Source organism: Globicephala melas, chromosome 10 (genome assembly GCF_963455315.2).
Source record: "Globicephala melas chromosome 10, mGloMel1.2, whole genome shotgun sequence".
NCBI classification, from domain to species: domain Eukaryota; kingdom Metazoa; phylum Chordata; class Mammalia; order Artiodactyla; family Delphinidae; genus Globicephala; species Globicephala melas.
The window spans coordinates 64,498,875-64,513,006 of NC_083323.1; the positions used below are offsets into that span (position 1 = coordinate 64,498,875).

Sequence of the window (14,132 nt, forward strand, 5' to 3'; positions counted from 1 at the left end):
ACCATTACACATCTCCAGAACTTTTTCATCGTTCCATTCGGAACATTCTACCCTTTTGACAATAACTCTCCATTCCCCCTTCCTCCAGCCCCTGGTAATCAACATTCTACTTTCTGTCTCTGAATTTGACTATTCTAGTACCTCATGTGAGTAGAATCATACAGTAGTTGTCCTTTCGTCTCTGGCTTGTTTCACTTAGCACGTCTCTAAGGCTCATGCATGTTGTAGCATATATCAGACTTTGATTCCTTTTTAAGGCTTAATAATATTCCATTATCTGGGATTCTCTTAGATTCTGTCTTATGTTTGGTGATTACCCTGTCGTTTGTTAACAGTGTGAGTCTTGGTGAGTTAGATGACCTCTAGATCAAGGCCTCAGTTGTTTCACTGTAAAGTAGAGTTGTAGTCATGTTACATGAGAATTCATATAAAGCAACTAGAATAGCAGTTGGTAAATGTTAGTTCTTATTATTGCTCACCAGCTTCCTAGCATCCTGAGTAAAACTTCTTGAGATAAATATGGGATTACTAACTAAATATATAATTTTTTGAACTCCATAAAGTATTTTCACTAATTTATTATATTTCTTAAAAATTCATTTTAGATTTTGAAACTGTTTTACTTCTGGAACCTGGAAATAAGCAGGCAGTGACTGAACTTTCCAAAATTAAAAAGGTATGCATTCTTTCCACCAAAATATGGTCTTATTTTCTGAAGCATAAACACATTTATTTGTTGCGTGATTAACTTGAGCATATTTTGATAGTCATGGTTACAAATTTATTTTCAAGGAATTAATTGAGAAAGGACACTGGGATGATGTCTTTCTTGATTCTACTCAAAGGCAAAACGTGATAAAACCCATTGATAATCCACCTCATCTTGGATCAACTGTAAGTAAAGGCCCTTTAATTTTTTCCCTTGCTATTTAAATATCAGTGTTCTATTAATAAGAGCTGAAAACAAATGTTGAGTTAGTAGACTCTGAAAAGAAATGCTGAAATCTCTTCCAAGAGCCATTTTTAGAATCTTTAAAAAATACTTCTTAGGAATATTGGCATAATCAAATTGGGGAAAATTGAGCTGTTTAAAGTTCTGGGGTAACTTTTTAAAGCGACTTTTAATTTAACACTAAATATTTCTACATATTTTCTGGCTTTAGAGGAATTTGGAGCTGTTTTACATTTTGTAATTAAATATTTTTATTTCTATTACTATTACTTGAAATTGGGATTTTATTACAGTAGTCTTGCATCTTCTGTGGGGTTTGATCTAAAGTTAGCACTTTGGCAGAAATCTAGTACAGGCATACCTTGTTTTATTGCACTTTGCAGATACTGCGTTTTTTACAGATTGAAGGTTTGCGGCAACCCTGTGCTGAGCAAGTCTATCAGCGCCATTTTTCCAATAGCATTTTCTTACTTCGTGTCCTTGTGTCACATTTTGGTAATTTTTGCAATATTTCAAACTTTTTCATTACTATCATATTTGTTATGGTGACCTGTGATCAGTGATCTTTGTTACTATTGCAAAAAGACTTGCTGAAGGCTCAGATGATGGTTAGCATTTTTTTGCAATAAAGTATTTTTTAATTAAGGTATGTATGTTTTTTTAAGACATAATGCTATTACACACTTAAAACAGTACAGTATAGTGTAAACATAACTTTTATATGCATTGAGAAACCAAAAGATTTATGTGACTTGCTTTATTGCAATATTCACTTTATTGTGGTGGTCTGTAACTGAACCTGCAATATCTCCAAGGTATTGCCTGTATAGGCAGAGTTATTCTTAAGAATATACACTGCACATTGTTTTTGGTATGCCATACTGTTTTTCATTAAATCCAGCAAAGCCAGTTTTTTCCTGCAATGTTGGAACAGAAAGAGTAGCTGGTAAAATTCAGTGGTTTGTTTTGTTTATATATATATATATATATATATATATATATATATATATATACACACACCTATATAGTGTGTGACTCTATGGTAATTTCTAACATTTACATGGTATTATATATAGAAATTATGAAAGATAAAATGCATATAGAAAAGTACACAGAACAAATTAAGATTTAAAGAATAAAGTGAACATCTGTGAAACCACCAACCAGGTCAAAAAATTGAAAGGTATCAGCTTCCAAAAATCTCCCTGTGTGCCCCTCACTGATCATGATCTCCCTACACCCTAGAAGTAACTGTTATGCATGGATGATGCTTTGAGAGAAATAACAATTTTACAAGGAAGTCGGAGCAGATATTTTTATCCTCCTTTTCCAAAGGAAGAAGGTGAGGCAAAGAAAGTTTTGTGTTTTGCCAAGCTCATAGTTCAAGTTAGTAAGAGATAGAGGAATTCTTTGTTTAATATTTTTCTTGGGTTCTTATTTTGACTTTATTCTTGAATTTTCTGAGATAATAATTGTTTCATGTGCCAGGCATAAATCTTAGTTGCTTTCATACATTTTCATATATCATGTTCATTTTCATATATCATATTCACTTGCTATTATTCTATTCTTAACAATAAAGGTGATTAAATGTTTAATCCAATGTGATTTAAACTTTTATCTCTTTGTAAAACTTTGTCACAGAAGTTAATTCAAAAGGTAAAAACAAAGCCTTTGTCAGACTTCTGCTGTGCATAATTATAAAGACATTACCATGTGGTAAATCAGAAATCTGTGTATGGAAGAAGGTCCCATGGCCAGTATACCCTAAACAGCTTTTATAAATCTGTTGGGTACTCTTCTCCCTCAGTTTAAAAATCAGTTTATGTTAATAGTTGTGAAAATGCAACATAAATTTGAATCTTTTGTGGCTGGATCTCAAAACAGAACACCTTCATGAATTGAGAGATCTGGGGTAAACCATTTTGTAACTGATCCAACAGAAACAAAATCATTATCCTAGTGGGAAGGGGAAAAAATTGCTATTTATTTTTATAATAGGTCTCCATTTAAAAAAGTGGGCATTGTTTAAAAAATAGTAGGTGCAGTTTGGTATGATGCTTTTGAGTTGATTTGAGCCCCATTTCATAAGCTTTAAAATTTTAGGCGAGTGTGAACCCTATGTGATTCTTACTTTTTCTACTTAAGTTGAGAATAACTCACAGGTTAGTTGAGATCAAAGGAAATAATGTCCAATAATGCTAAGGCAGTTTCACGTAAAACAAATGTTAATTTCCTTTTCAGTCATATATGTGTGAGGGCACCTGGACACTGAGGAAAGTGGTCAGGAAAGAAAGGAAGGCCCAGGAGGTGGAGAAAAAAGAGTCCTGGGGTTACTTTATTCAAGCGAGAGGCTCGGTTGGGGTCTCCTGTGCTTGAGGGTTTGCAGCGGGGAGTACTGTTAATATATCTTCTATAGAGAGACTGTAGGAGAGCAGTAATGTAGGTCAGCTGGGCCTGGGGTTCCTAGGTAGGATGGTAGTAAATGAGAGTTTGTCCTGATCTCTTGGTCTCCACTAAAATATTTTATTTTTTTCATTTTCCTGATTCCCCATATCAAAAATTCACCTTTCTGCTTGGTCTCCTTTGTCTCTTTCTCCTTTTCTGTTTATTCTTTTTTTTTTTAAATAATTTTATTTATTTATTTATTTATTTTTGGCTGTGTTGGGTCTTTGTTGCTGCACGCAGGCTTTCTCTAGTTGCGGTGAGCGGGGGCTACTCTTCGTTGCGGTGCGCGAGCGCCTCATTGCCGTGGCTTCTCTTGTTGTGGAGCACCGGCTCTAGGTGCGTGGGTTTTGGTAGTTGCCGCTCGTGGGCTCAGTAGTTGTGGCTTGCGGGCTCTAGAGTGCAGGCTCAGTAGTTGTGGCGCATGGGCTTAGTTGCTCCGCGGCATGTGGAATCTTCCCGGACCAGGGCTCAAACCCATGTCCCCCGCATTGGCAGGCGGATTCTTAACCACTGCGCCACCAGGGAAGCCCTCTGTTTATTCTTATTTCTCTTTTCTTTTTCTTGAAATGATATAATATAGTTAAATAAAATGTATGCTTCTAAATCTTAATTTAAAAAGATGAATTGATCCTTTCATGTTTTCTTACATCTTTCAACTGTAGTGGTATCTTTTGTGTTTCACTCCTGTTACCAGCATACTGTCATCCCCTCATCCCTCCCAGCCATCAGTAGCATTGAGCAGGTCTCAGTAGCCACTGGTCTACCCTGAAAGAGATCATCTGTTAGGAAATTCATTAACTAGGATCATGTTTACACCTCTGTTGTCAATGAAAGGATTTGGTTTTAAATGGAACTGCATTGATACAATTCAGTAGTTATAGTCTATTTTTTATAGTCTGTTCTTTAACACTATTTTTTTAACACTAACACATATCCATTCTTGGTCAATATCTTGATGGAAAACTATTGGTGTTGATAGTTATCAGCAAAGCAAAGGCCTTAGATTAACATGATTATCCTTAAAGATAGAACCGCTAACGGGATTCTGTTAACAGACTTTTAATAGCTTTTTTATTTATGTGCATTCATCTAGTAACACTCAGTTGTTACCATTAGGTCTTTTCTTAGTTATGCTAATGGAATGCCTGGTTTTAACACTGAGTTTAGTATATATGTCAAAAGTTTTTATATTTGCAGCTTTCTGATTTAAAATTCAACTGTACAGTTGGAATGAAAACTTAGAGTATACTAAAGAACGTCTTTTATTAAAAAGCAAAGAGTATTACATGTAAGCTTGGGAAGAAATTGAAAATATTTGCCACCTGTTATGATTGAAATAAATAGTGAATGCTATTTATATTAATAAATTAAAAACCATTATTGTGGTCAGGTACTTGCCAACTTTGTGTAAATTATTTGGCAAATCTTTAATTCTAGGCTGGTTTTATCCAGCAGTTAGAGGATGCAGTTAGGTTTTTGTTTTTGTTTTTTAAAAATATTTATTTATTTCCTTATTTGGCTGCATCAGATCTTAGTTGCAGGATCTTCGTTGCGGCATGCAGGATCTTTTCTTTCATACAGAATGCAGGTTATTGCCTGGCCTTGTTCTACTTGCCTTCAGCCCACAATACTGATGTCACTTGGTCATATTTTTTTCTTGGCTTTGTTGCCTCTAGGATAAACTTCAAGCTCCTTGATACAGCACACAAGTCCCTTTATAAGCTGCCTTTAAGCAGCCTTTCAGGCTTTGTCTCCACCTCTCCTCCCCTTGCACCAGCCCTACTGGACTTCTCACCTTTCCACTGACCATACCCTTCAACACTGCCATTCCTGGGTACTTTTTCTGTGAAGCCCCCCGATGTCAATTTTTATCTTCCTTCCTCTGTTCTTTTAGCACTTTGTACCTGTACCTTTTATAATGCATATTCCATTGCCTTGTAATTATTTATATATGCATCTTCTTTCCCCCATTTAGACCTACATATGGTAGTCTGGCAGTATGACTCCAAATTGAATTTACTTACAACTGGGATGTTGGCTGTAAAAACACTGTAACCTTTTAATTTGTGCCCCTAAAATAGGAAACCTTTGTATGTTGATGCAAAGAATTGATTTTAATTGTTTTAGAAACCACTCAAGAAGCTTATTATCGAAGAAACTGGTAATTTGATACAGACTGTTGATGTGCCAGATAGCACTACTACTGCTGCTGCTCCAGAGCGTAATCCTATTAATCCAGCAAAGGTAACAGCAACCGCTGGCACAAGTAAGAAGAACTCAAGCCAGGATGACCTTCTGCCCACAAGTGATATCCCAAAAGCAAAAGTATTGAAAATAGAAGAAATCAGTGATACTTCAGCTCTGCAGTGAGTAGAAATACTTTTATCTGATAGTCATCTAGAATGGCAGTAATCCCACTAGAAAATAGATATTGCTGATGAGACTTCTGGTTTGTACTCATCCACATAGTTTTTTGAACTATCTAACTTTACATTGTAGTTTTTCTTTTAACTGTAAGAGAGGTTTTGCTGAAGGAATGATCACTATTCCTTTACCACACTGAGGACTTTAGAAATAAGAGAGAGTATCTTTTTAAAAAAATATATTTTAATTTTATTGGAGTATAGTTGATTTACAATGTTGTGTTAGTTTCAGGTATATAGCAAAGTGATTCAGTTACACATATACATATATTCATTCTTTTTTAGATTCTTTCTCAATATAGATTATCACAGAATATTGAGCAGAGTTTCCTGTGCTATACAGTAGGTCCTTGTTGCTTATTTATCTTACATATAGTAGTTTTTGTATGTTCATCTCAAGCTCCTGATTTATCCCTCCCCTCCATGTTTCCCCTCTGGTAACGATAAGTTTGTTTTCAATATCTGTAAGTCTGTTTCTGTTTTATAAATAAGTTCATTTATATCTTTTTTAAAAAAATTAGATTCCACGTATGAGTGGTATCATATGATATTTGTCTTTGACTTAATTCACTTAGTATGATAATCTCTAGGTCCATCCATGTTGCTGTAAATGGCATTATTTCATTCTTTTTTATGGCTGAGTAATATTCCATTATGTGTATGTACCACATCTTATTTATCCATTCCTCTTTCGATGGACATTTAGGTTGCTTCCATGTCTTGGCTGTTGTAAATAGTGCTGCAGTGAACATTGGGGTGCATGTATCCTTTCAGATTATCGTTTTCTCCAGATATATGCCCAGGAATGGGATTGCTGGATCATATGGTAGTTCTGTTTTAAGTTTTTTAAGGAACCTCCATACTGTTCTCCATAGCAGTTGTACCAATTTACATTCCCATCACCAGTGTAGGAGGGTTCCCTTTTCTCCACACCCTCTCCAGTATTTATTGTTTGTAGATTTTTTGATGATGGCCATTCTGACTGGTGTGAGGTGATATCTCACTGTAGTTTTGATTCGCATTTCTCTGATAATTAGTGATGTTGACCATCTTTTCATGTGCATTTTGGCCATCTGTAAGTCATCTTTGGAGAAATGTCTGTTTAGATCTTCTGCCCATTTTTTGATTGGGTTGTTTGATTTTTAGACATAGAGCTGCATGAGCTGTTTGTATATTTTAGAGATTAATCCCTTGTCGTTTGCTTCGGTTGCAAATATTTTCTCCCATTCTGTGGTTTCTTTTCGTTTTGTTGATGGTTTCCTTTGCTGTGCAGAAACTTTTAAGTTTAATTAGGTCCCATTTGTTTATTTTTGTTTTTATTTTCATTATACTAGGAGGTGGATCAGAAAAGGTATTACTGCAGTTTATGTCAAAGAGTGTTCTGCCTGTGTTTTCCTCTAAGAGTTTTATAGTATACAGGCTTACATTTAGTTCTTTGATCCATTTTGAGTTTATTTTTGTGTATGGTATTAGAGAATGTTCTAATTTTATTCTCCTACATGTAGCTGTCCAGTTTTCCCAGTACCATTTATTGAAGAGACTGTCTTTTCTCCATTGTATAGCCTTGCCTCCTTTGTCGTAGATAGTTGACCATAGGTGTGTGAATTTATTTCTGGGCTTTCTAGCCTATTTTATTGATCTGTATTTCTGTTTTTGTGCCAGTACTGTACTGTTTTGATTACTCTAGCTTTGTAGTATAGTCTGAAGTCAGGGAGTCTGATTCCTCCAGCTCTGTTTCTCTTTCTCAAGATTGCTTTGGCTATTCAGGGTCTTTTGTGTTTCCATATAAATTAAAAATTTTTTTGCTCTAGTTCTGTGAAAAATGCCATTGGTAATTTGATAGGGATTGCATTGAATCTGTAGATTGCCTTGTGTAATATAGTCATTTTGACAGTATTGATTTTTCCAATCCAAGAACATGGTATATATCCTTCCATCTGTGTCATCTCTGATTTCTTTCATCAGCATCTTATAGTTTTCACAGTAGAGGTCTTTTGTCTCCTTAGGTAGGTTTATTCCTAGGTATTTTATTCTTTTTGATGCAGTGGTAAATGGGAGTGTTTCCTTAATTTCACTGTCAGATCTTTCGTTGTTAGTATATAGGAATGCAGGAGATTTCTGTGTATTAATTTTCTATCCTGCAACTTTACTGAATTAATTGATGAGCTCTAGTAGATTTCTGACAGCATTTTTAGGATTTTCTATGTATCGCATCATGTCGTCTGCAAACAGTGATGAAAGTATCTTGAACAAATTGATTTTGTGCATTTTCTTTTCTAGAACTTCAGTAAATATGTTTCACTTTGTAATTCAGGATTTTTAATTTTTTATAGGGAAGCTTCATAAACAATGTAGAATTTAGGCATTATTATTCTAGCCATTAATATTCAAGATATTCATGGGCTCTTTAAATTTTGTTTGGAATTTTTCAAAAAGTCATGCATTTTCTTAATGATGAGAATATAAAAGACATAGTTTAGTAGTTTACTTTGGGGTGTTGAAATTTTATTCATATATTTTTGCATTGCTACTCAACAGTCCTATTAAAAGGTTTTTTCGTTTTAAACTTTGAACTTTAGTAGTTGTTTACAGTGACATTATAGATTGTGGGAAAACTTTAAGTAGGCAGTTTTTTTTTGTTTTTTTTTTTTTAAAGGAGGAAGCATTTCTTCCTTCCTGGAATCTTTCTTGAAACTGTGGTAATTCACATAATTCAGAGTGAAAGGTTGACTTGTGAGTATATGTGATATAATAATGCAGTGTATAGAAATGTTTTCTCAAAAGGTGGCCAGGCTATTAGCTCAGCTAATGAGAATAGTCATTACGTAACCAGCATCTGAAAATTTGCACAAGTATAATCTGTCTTGCCAAAAGTATACATATATTATCAGCTGAAAGAATTTACTACTGGCAGAATATAAATAGATAATATAGTATTAATAAAGTCAGAAATTTAAAAATCTCTGTTGATGTTTCCTTATATAAGCTTTGACTATTTGTGGTTCTTCTCTTTGTTTTTCTTTTTTATTATTATTATTTATTGATTTTTGGCTGCCTTTGGTCTTCATTGCTGCTTGCGGGCTTTCTCTACTCTTTGTTGCAGTGCACGGGCTTCTCATTGAGGTGGCTTCTCTTGTTACAGAGCACGGGCTCTAGGCGCGTGGGCTCCAGTAGTTGTGGCATTTGGGCTCAGCATTTGTGGCTCACGGGCTCTAGAGCACAGGCTCAGTAGTTGTGGCGCACGTGCTTAGTTGCTCCGCGGCATGTAGGATCTTCCTGGGCCAGGGATCAAACCTGTGTCCCCTGCATTGGCAGGCAGATTCTTAACTGCTGCGCCACCAGGGAAGCCCTGTGGTTCTTTTCTAATTGTTTGATGCTTCTGAAATATTTCAGACCTGAAGTCAATTTGAAAAAGGATGTATGTCGGACTTTCAGTGAGAAGATTTCTATAGAGGTAGACAAAACACCTGCTCAGTTTATCAGGACTGCTCTTCCTCCAGTTCCTGCAAACTCATTTCAGCTTGAATCTGATTTCAGACAACTGAAAAATTCTCCAGATATGTTGTATCAATATTTGAAGGTAAGAGGGAGGAAGGTGGTAGTTCTCCTGTAAGTTAGAGGTCAAAGAACTTCTTTGGTCACTATATAATAATAGTACTATATTTGCTTATAATATGATTGTAGAAAATGCTCTCATCCCTTGCCTGATACGTATATCAGCCTGGTCAGACCATTTTAAATATTTGCAACCAGTGAACCTCTGAAAAAGGTTCTGTGTTAAATTTTGTTTTCTAAAATAACTTAATCTAATTTCATACATCATGACTTAAACTTAATTCTTCATCCTTCAAGATGAGGAAAGAAGCTAAAATACATTGAGTGCCTTCTGTGTGCCAAGCAATGCTTGCAATATTTAGGCCGTCAGTTTCCTGAAAATGAGCTTTTATTTGCTCAAGAAAAAGAATTAACTCATATGAAATTTACCAAATAATGGATTTTTAGCATTGTCTTTTTCAAGTAGTTCTATTTTTTAAACTTTCTAATTCTTTTTATTGGTCCTTGAGAGCTCTCTTTCATTTCCTGTTTCTGTTGGGTAGTACACATCTCTCCATGAGATTTTTCTCTGTCTGGAACAGAGTGATTATTTTATAGTTCCTCTAACTTTCATTCTTCTATCATAGTTGCATTTCAGTATGACTCCATTATTATTCATTGAATACTAATGCATAATAGTTATTTTTTACTATGTTGAACTAAGCAGTTATTACATAAATAGTTTGTGATTGGGAATGTTGCCATAATTGAATTTTCTAACACCTTATATTTTTCCCAAGCAAATTGAACCATCCTTGTATCCCAAGCTGTTTCAGAAAAATCTAGATCCAGATGTATTCAACCATATCATTAAAATTCTGCATGACTTTTACATTGAGTAAGTAAGTTTAGTTATGCTTTCATGTTGTAATGCTCAGCTGTTTCTAGTGATTTGGGAACTTCGTTCTTTTTCATGTCATATTACCTTTTGTATAGCAAAATTAGCTCTCTTATAAATTTAGCTGTTGCAGAAGTTGTAAAGAGATGACAAGTACAAACAATGAAAAAGGAAATGATTAGGAGGAAAAATGACTTAAAATTTTTTTAGAGAAAGGTAGAGTATGGAAGTGGCAAATATTATAGCAGATTAAAAACGTCTGTGCTGTGCCACACATTTAAGAATATTACGATTTTTTCAGTTGACTTGATAAAATTCTTCATTTGGGCACTTAAAATATAGACAGTATGCAGGGGAAAATGATACATGAAGACCTTATTTATATATAATTGGAAATATTATTTTAGTAAGCAGACAATGAGCTGCTTTTAATTGATCATTTGTTTTTTTATTTGGATTATTTCAGGAAAGAAAAGCCATCACTCATCTTTGAAATCTTACAAAGACTTTCTGAACTAAGAAGGTTTGATATGGCAGTGATGTTTATGTCAGAACCTGAGAAGAAAAGTGAGTTCTGTGAAGAAAGCTTTTTCATATCTCTTTATTCTTGTGTGTTCCTTTATTCAACAAATGATAGCAAATATTTATTGAATGTCAATTATGTACAATTAAATTAATTACAATTAAGCTAATTAAATTGAATTACTATTAGATTAAGTAAAGTTAAATTTTTTCATCCTGACAACAACTTTGTGAGGTGTAGGTATGATTATCATTTTGGTTTTACAAAGGAGGAAACTGAAGCATACACAGGTAAGGAACTTGACCGAGGTTCCATAGCTAGGAAGCCAGACCCAGGAGTTAAACTGAGGTGTTCTGGGCTCTTCTACTAGAAAACACAGTGATAATGTAATGGTTGAGCTCCTGGCATGATGGAGCTCGTGCAGGGTTCCTGCCACAGGAGCTTGCAACCGGGCGTGGGTGCATCGGAGGTCTCACCCATTTTTTTGAGCTAATTTCCTTGAGTTTCTTTGATTTAAGCTGAATTCTCAAAAAAGTGCAGGAGTCAGATGAAGGAGGTGGGAATGTGCAGAGGTTTTGAGGCAGGAGAGAGCAAATTGAGCTCAGAAAATTAAAAGGAGTGCAGTGTGGCTGGATTGTAAAGTTAGAGGGTAGAAAGAGGCAGGTGATGAGCCTGAAGAGTTAGATCCCTTGTTTATTTCTACATCTCAGTCTTTGGCATAAAATGTCAGTTTTGGGGAACGCTAATTTAAGTAAAATCAAACTATGGAGAAACTTCAATTACAATTGACCCTTGAACAACATGGGAGTTAGGGGCGCCAACCCTCCACACAGTTGAAAATCCACGTACATTTTATAGTCGGTCCACAGGATGTGAGGTTCCTCATTCACAGATTCAGCCAACCGTGGATCATGTAGTGCTGTAGTGTTTACTGTTGAAAAATATCCGCCTGTAAGTGGATCTGTGCAGTTGAAACCTGTGTTTTTCAAGGGTCAGTTGTACTTGGAGTTTTAAGGCTATACTGTAGTTTTAGGAAAAAGAGAAAAATCATTAGAATGCAGGAGTACCAGTTTTTTAGTTTTAAAAATAGCAAAAACTATGATTTTCAGATACTTTCTGGACTAAACATACTTTGGGCTCCTTTTCTGTTTCTTCTTTATGCATGTAGCAGTGACATTGAATCTGAATCACTAAGAAAAATACTCTGTATGTTGAACTTAGGGAAGTGGACATGTAATTTAGAGAGATTCCTAATAGGGGTAAACCAAAAGAAGTTTCTGCTTAATCTTTAATCAGAAACAGTCCCTGAAAGTATTATCTGCATTCAGTTGAATGCAGACCTCATTTTTTATCACTTTTTTTAGTCATTCTGCCCCACCTCACTGACTTTGTGTCTTTTTAATATACCAAATTACCAAACTTCTTATAGCCTCAGCGTCTTTGTGTTTGACTTACCCCTCAGCCTAGACTATCCTCCCCTGCCTCTTCCTCACTTCATGCAGTTTCCACCTAATAGTCACCTCCTCAGAGACACCTTTCCTCACAGGCCTACTCACAGTAACTGCCTGCCTCCCTTTCCTCATCACCCTCTGTCATCTTACCTCGCTTTATTTTTCTTCATAATACAGAACGAGCTGACAGTATTTTAAGTATTTGTTTGTTATTTCTCTCTCCCTAATAGAATGGAAGCTCCATGACAGCAGGAACTTTGTCTACCTTGTTCTCTAGGCCTCAGCGTGTAGAACGGTGCTTAGTACATAATAACCTCTTAGTATAAGTGCATGAGTGAATGGATTTCTTGCCACTATGATGTGATAACTTGAAGTGTGCTCAAAGAATGTGAGCTGGCCCTTCAGACTGGCCTCTACCAACAGTACTGTCTTGGTGGGGTCACCACTGTCCACTAAGTTAAACATGGGAAGCACTTACAGTGGTTCCTGGCGTGTAACTTAATATTCAATAAATAGTAGCTGCTGTTGTCTTTTATTATTGTCATTATTATTAAAAACTGTTAGCTAGTTTTAATGTTGAGGAATGTATGAACTATAATAGCGTTTTCCATAGTGTTGAGTGTAGACCAGCCATTTCAGTGGTATGAAAGATATTAAATGACTCATAAGCAAATCTCTTTTTAACTTTTAATTGTTATTATAAAAATGTACAGCTTGCCCATCAAACATGATTTTTGTGAATGTTATTGCTAATTTTTAATTTATAGTAGTGATATAAATTTTTCTTTTAAAATAAAATGATTTAAATTTTGAAAAAGTTAATTGGAATATTAAATAAGTAAAAGTATACTTGTTACACAGGTCAAAAATCTTTAGGGTAGTACAGAATGAATTATGTTTCATCTGCAAAGTTAATGTCATTGAGGATGTAGGGGAAATTTTTTTACTGCCAAAGCAAAATATTCTGCTAAGAAACATCATTGGACTGCTGTATAGTTTTCTGTTCTCAGGTTGGCTTTTTAAATATCTGAATTAGAATTTATAAATAATCCTAATGATTGCTTTATAATGTAAAAAATATTTAACAGATTTGATTACTCCCTTTAATTTTTGCTTTACTTTTTAAAAATGGAGATTAAAATGAATTTTTTTTCTTTTTCAGTTGCACGTGTATTATTCAATCACATAGACAAATCAGGATTGAATGGTAATTCTGTTGAAGAACTCAAGAAAAGATATGGTGGTTGATTTCCATTTTTACTGAAATTATTGCCTTTGGATTTCATATGTAAATGTTTTTCTACTGAAAATAAAATGTTTTGCTTTTTAAGAAAATGATATACAGGAAAAGTACCGTTTTTGGATGTAAGCTAATTAAATATAAAGTGAATTGTGATATAACTAGTGAGAAATATACTTAAGTGAACTATTTATAAGTTTTTTTCTGAAAATAAAAATATAAATAATGAGGTATACTTGTAAAGATCGGTGTTTTATGTCATTTTATTTTATTATTTTTATTAACAAAATTTTTTTTATTTTTATCTTTGGCTGCGTTGGGTCTTTGTCGCTGTGTTTGGGCTTTTTCTAGCTGTGGTGAGCGGGGGCTACTCTTCGTTGCGGTGCACGGGCTTCTCGTTACGGTGGCTTCTCTTGTTGCGGAGCATGGGCTCTAGGTGCGCAGGCTTCAGTAGTTGTGGCATGCAGGCTCAGTAGTTGTGGCTCACGGGCTCTAGAGCGTGGGCTCAGTAGTTGTGGCGCACGGGCTTATTTGCTCCGTGTGGCATGTGGGATCTTCCCGGGCCAGGGCTCGAACCCGTGTACCCTGCATTGGCAGGCGGATTCTTAACCCCTGTGCCACCAGGGAAGTCCTATAAGTCATTTTAAATGTTAAGTTTAGATA

At 35.1% G+C, this 14,132-nt stretch overlaps 1 protein-coding gene across 1 annotated transcript in view; it reads left to right on the forward strand.

Moving 5' to 3' along the window:
• Nucleotides 1–13,702, forward strand: part of RPAP3 (RNA polymerase II associated protein 3) — a 41,875-nt gene extending 28,173 nt beyond the window's left edge. Inside the window, exons 11-17 of the mRNA XM_030835300.2 lie at nt 606–676; nt 793–894; nt 5,528–5,766; nt 9,217–9,403; nt 10,158–10,255; nt 10,722–10,822; nt 13,392–13,702. Of these exons, the coding sequence (XP_030691160.2) occupies nt 606–676; nt 793–894; nt 5,528–5,766; nt 9,217–9,403; nt 10,158–10,255; nt 10,722–10,822; nt 13,392–13,477 (884 nt within the window). The 3' untranslated portion in view covers nt 13,478–13,702. The remainder of the gene's footprint in view (nt 1–605; nt 677–792; nt 895–5,527; nt 5,767–9,216; nt 9,404–10,157; nt 10,256–10,721; nt 10,823–13,391) is intronic.
• Nucleotides 13,703–14,132: the final 430 nt, after the last annotated feature.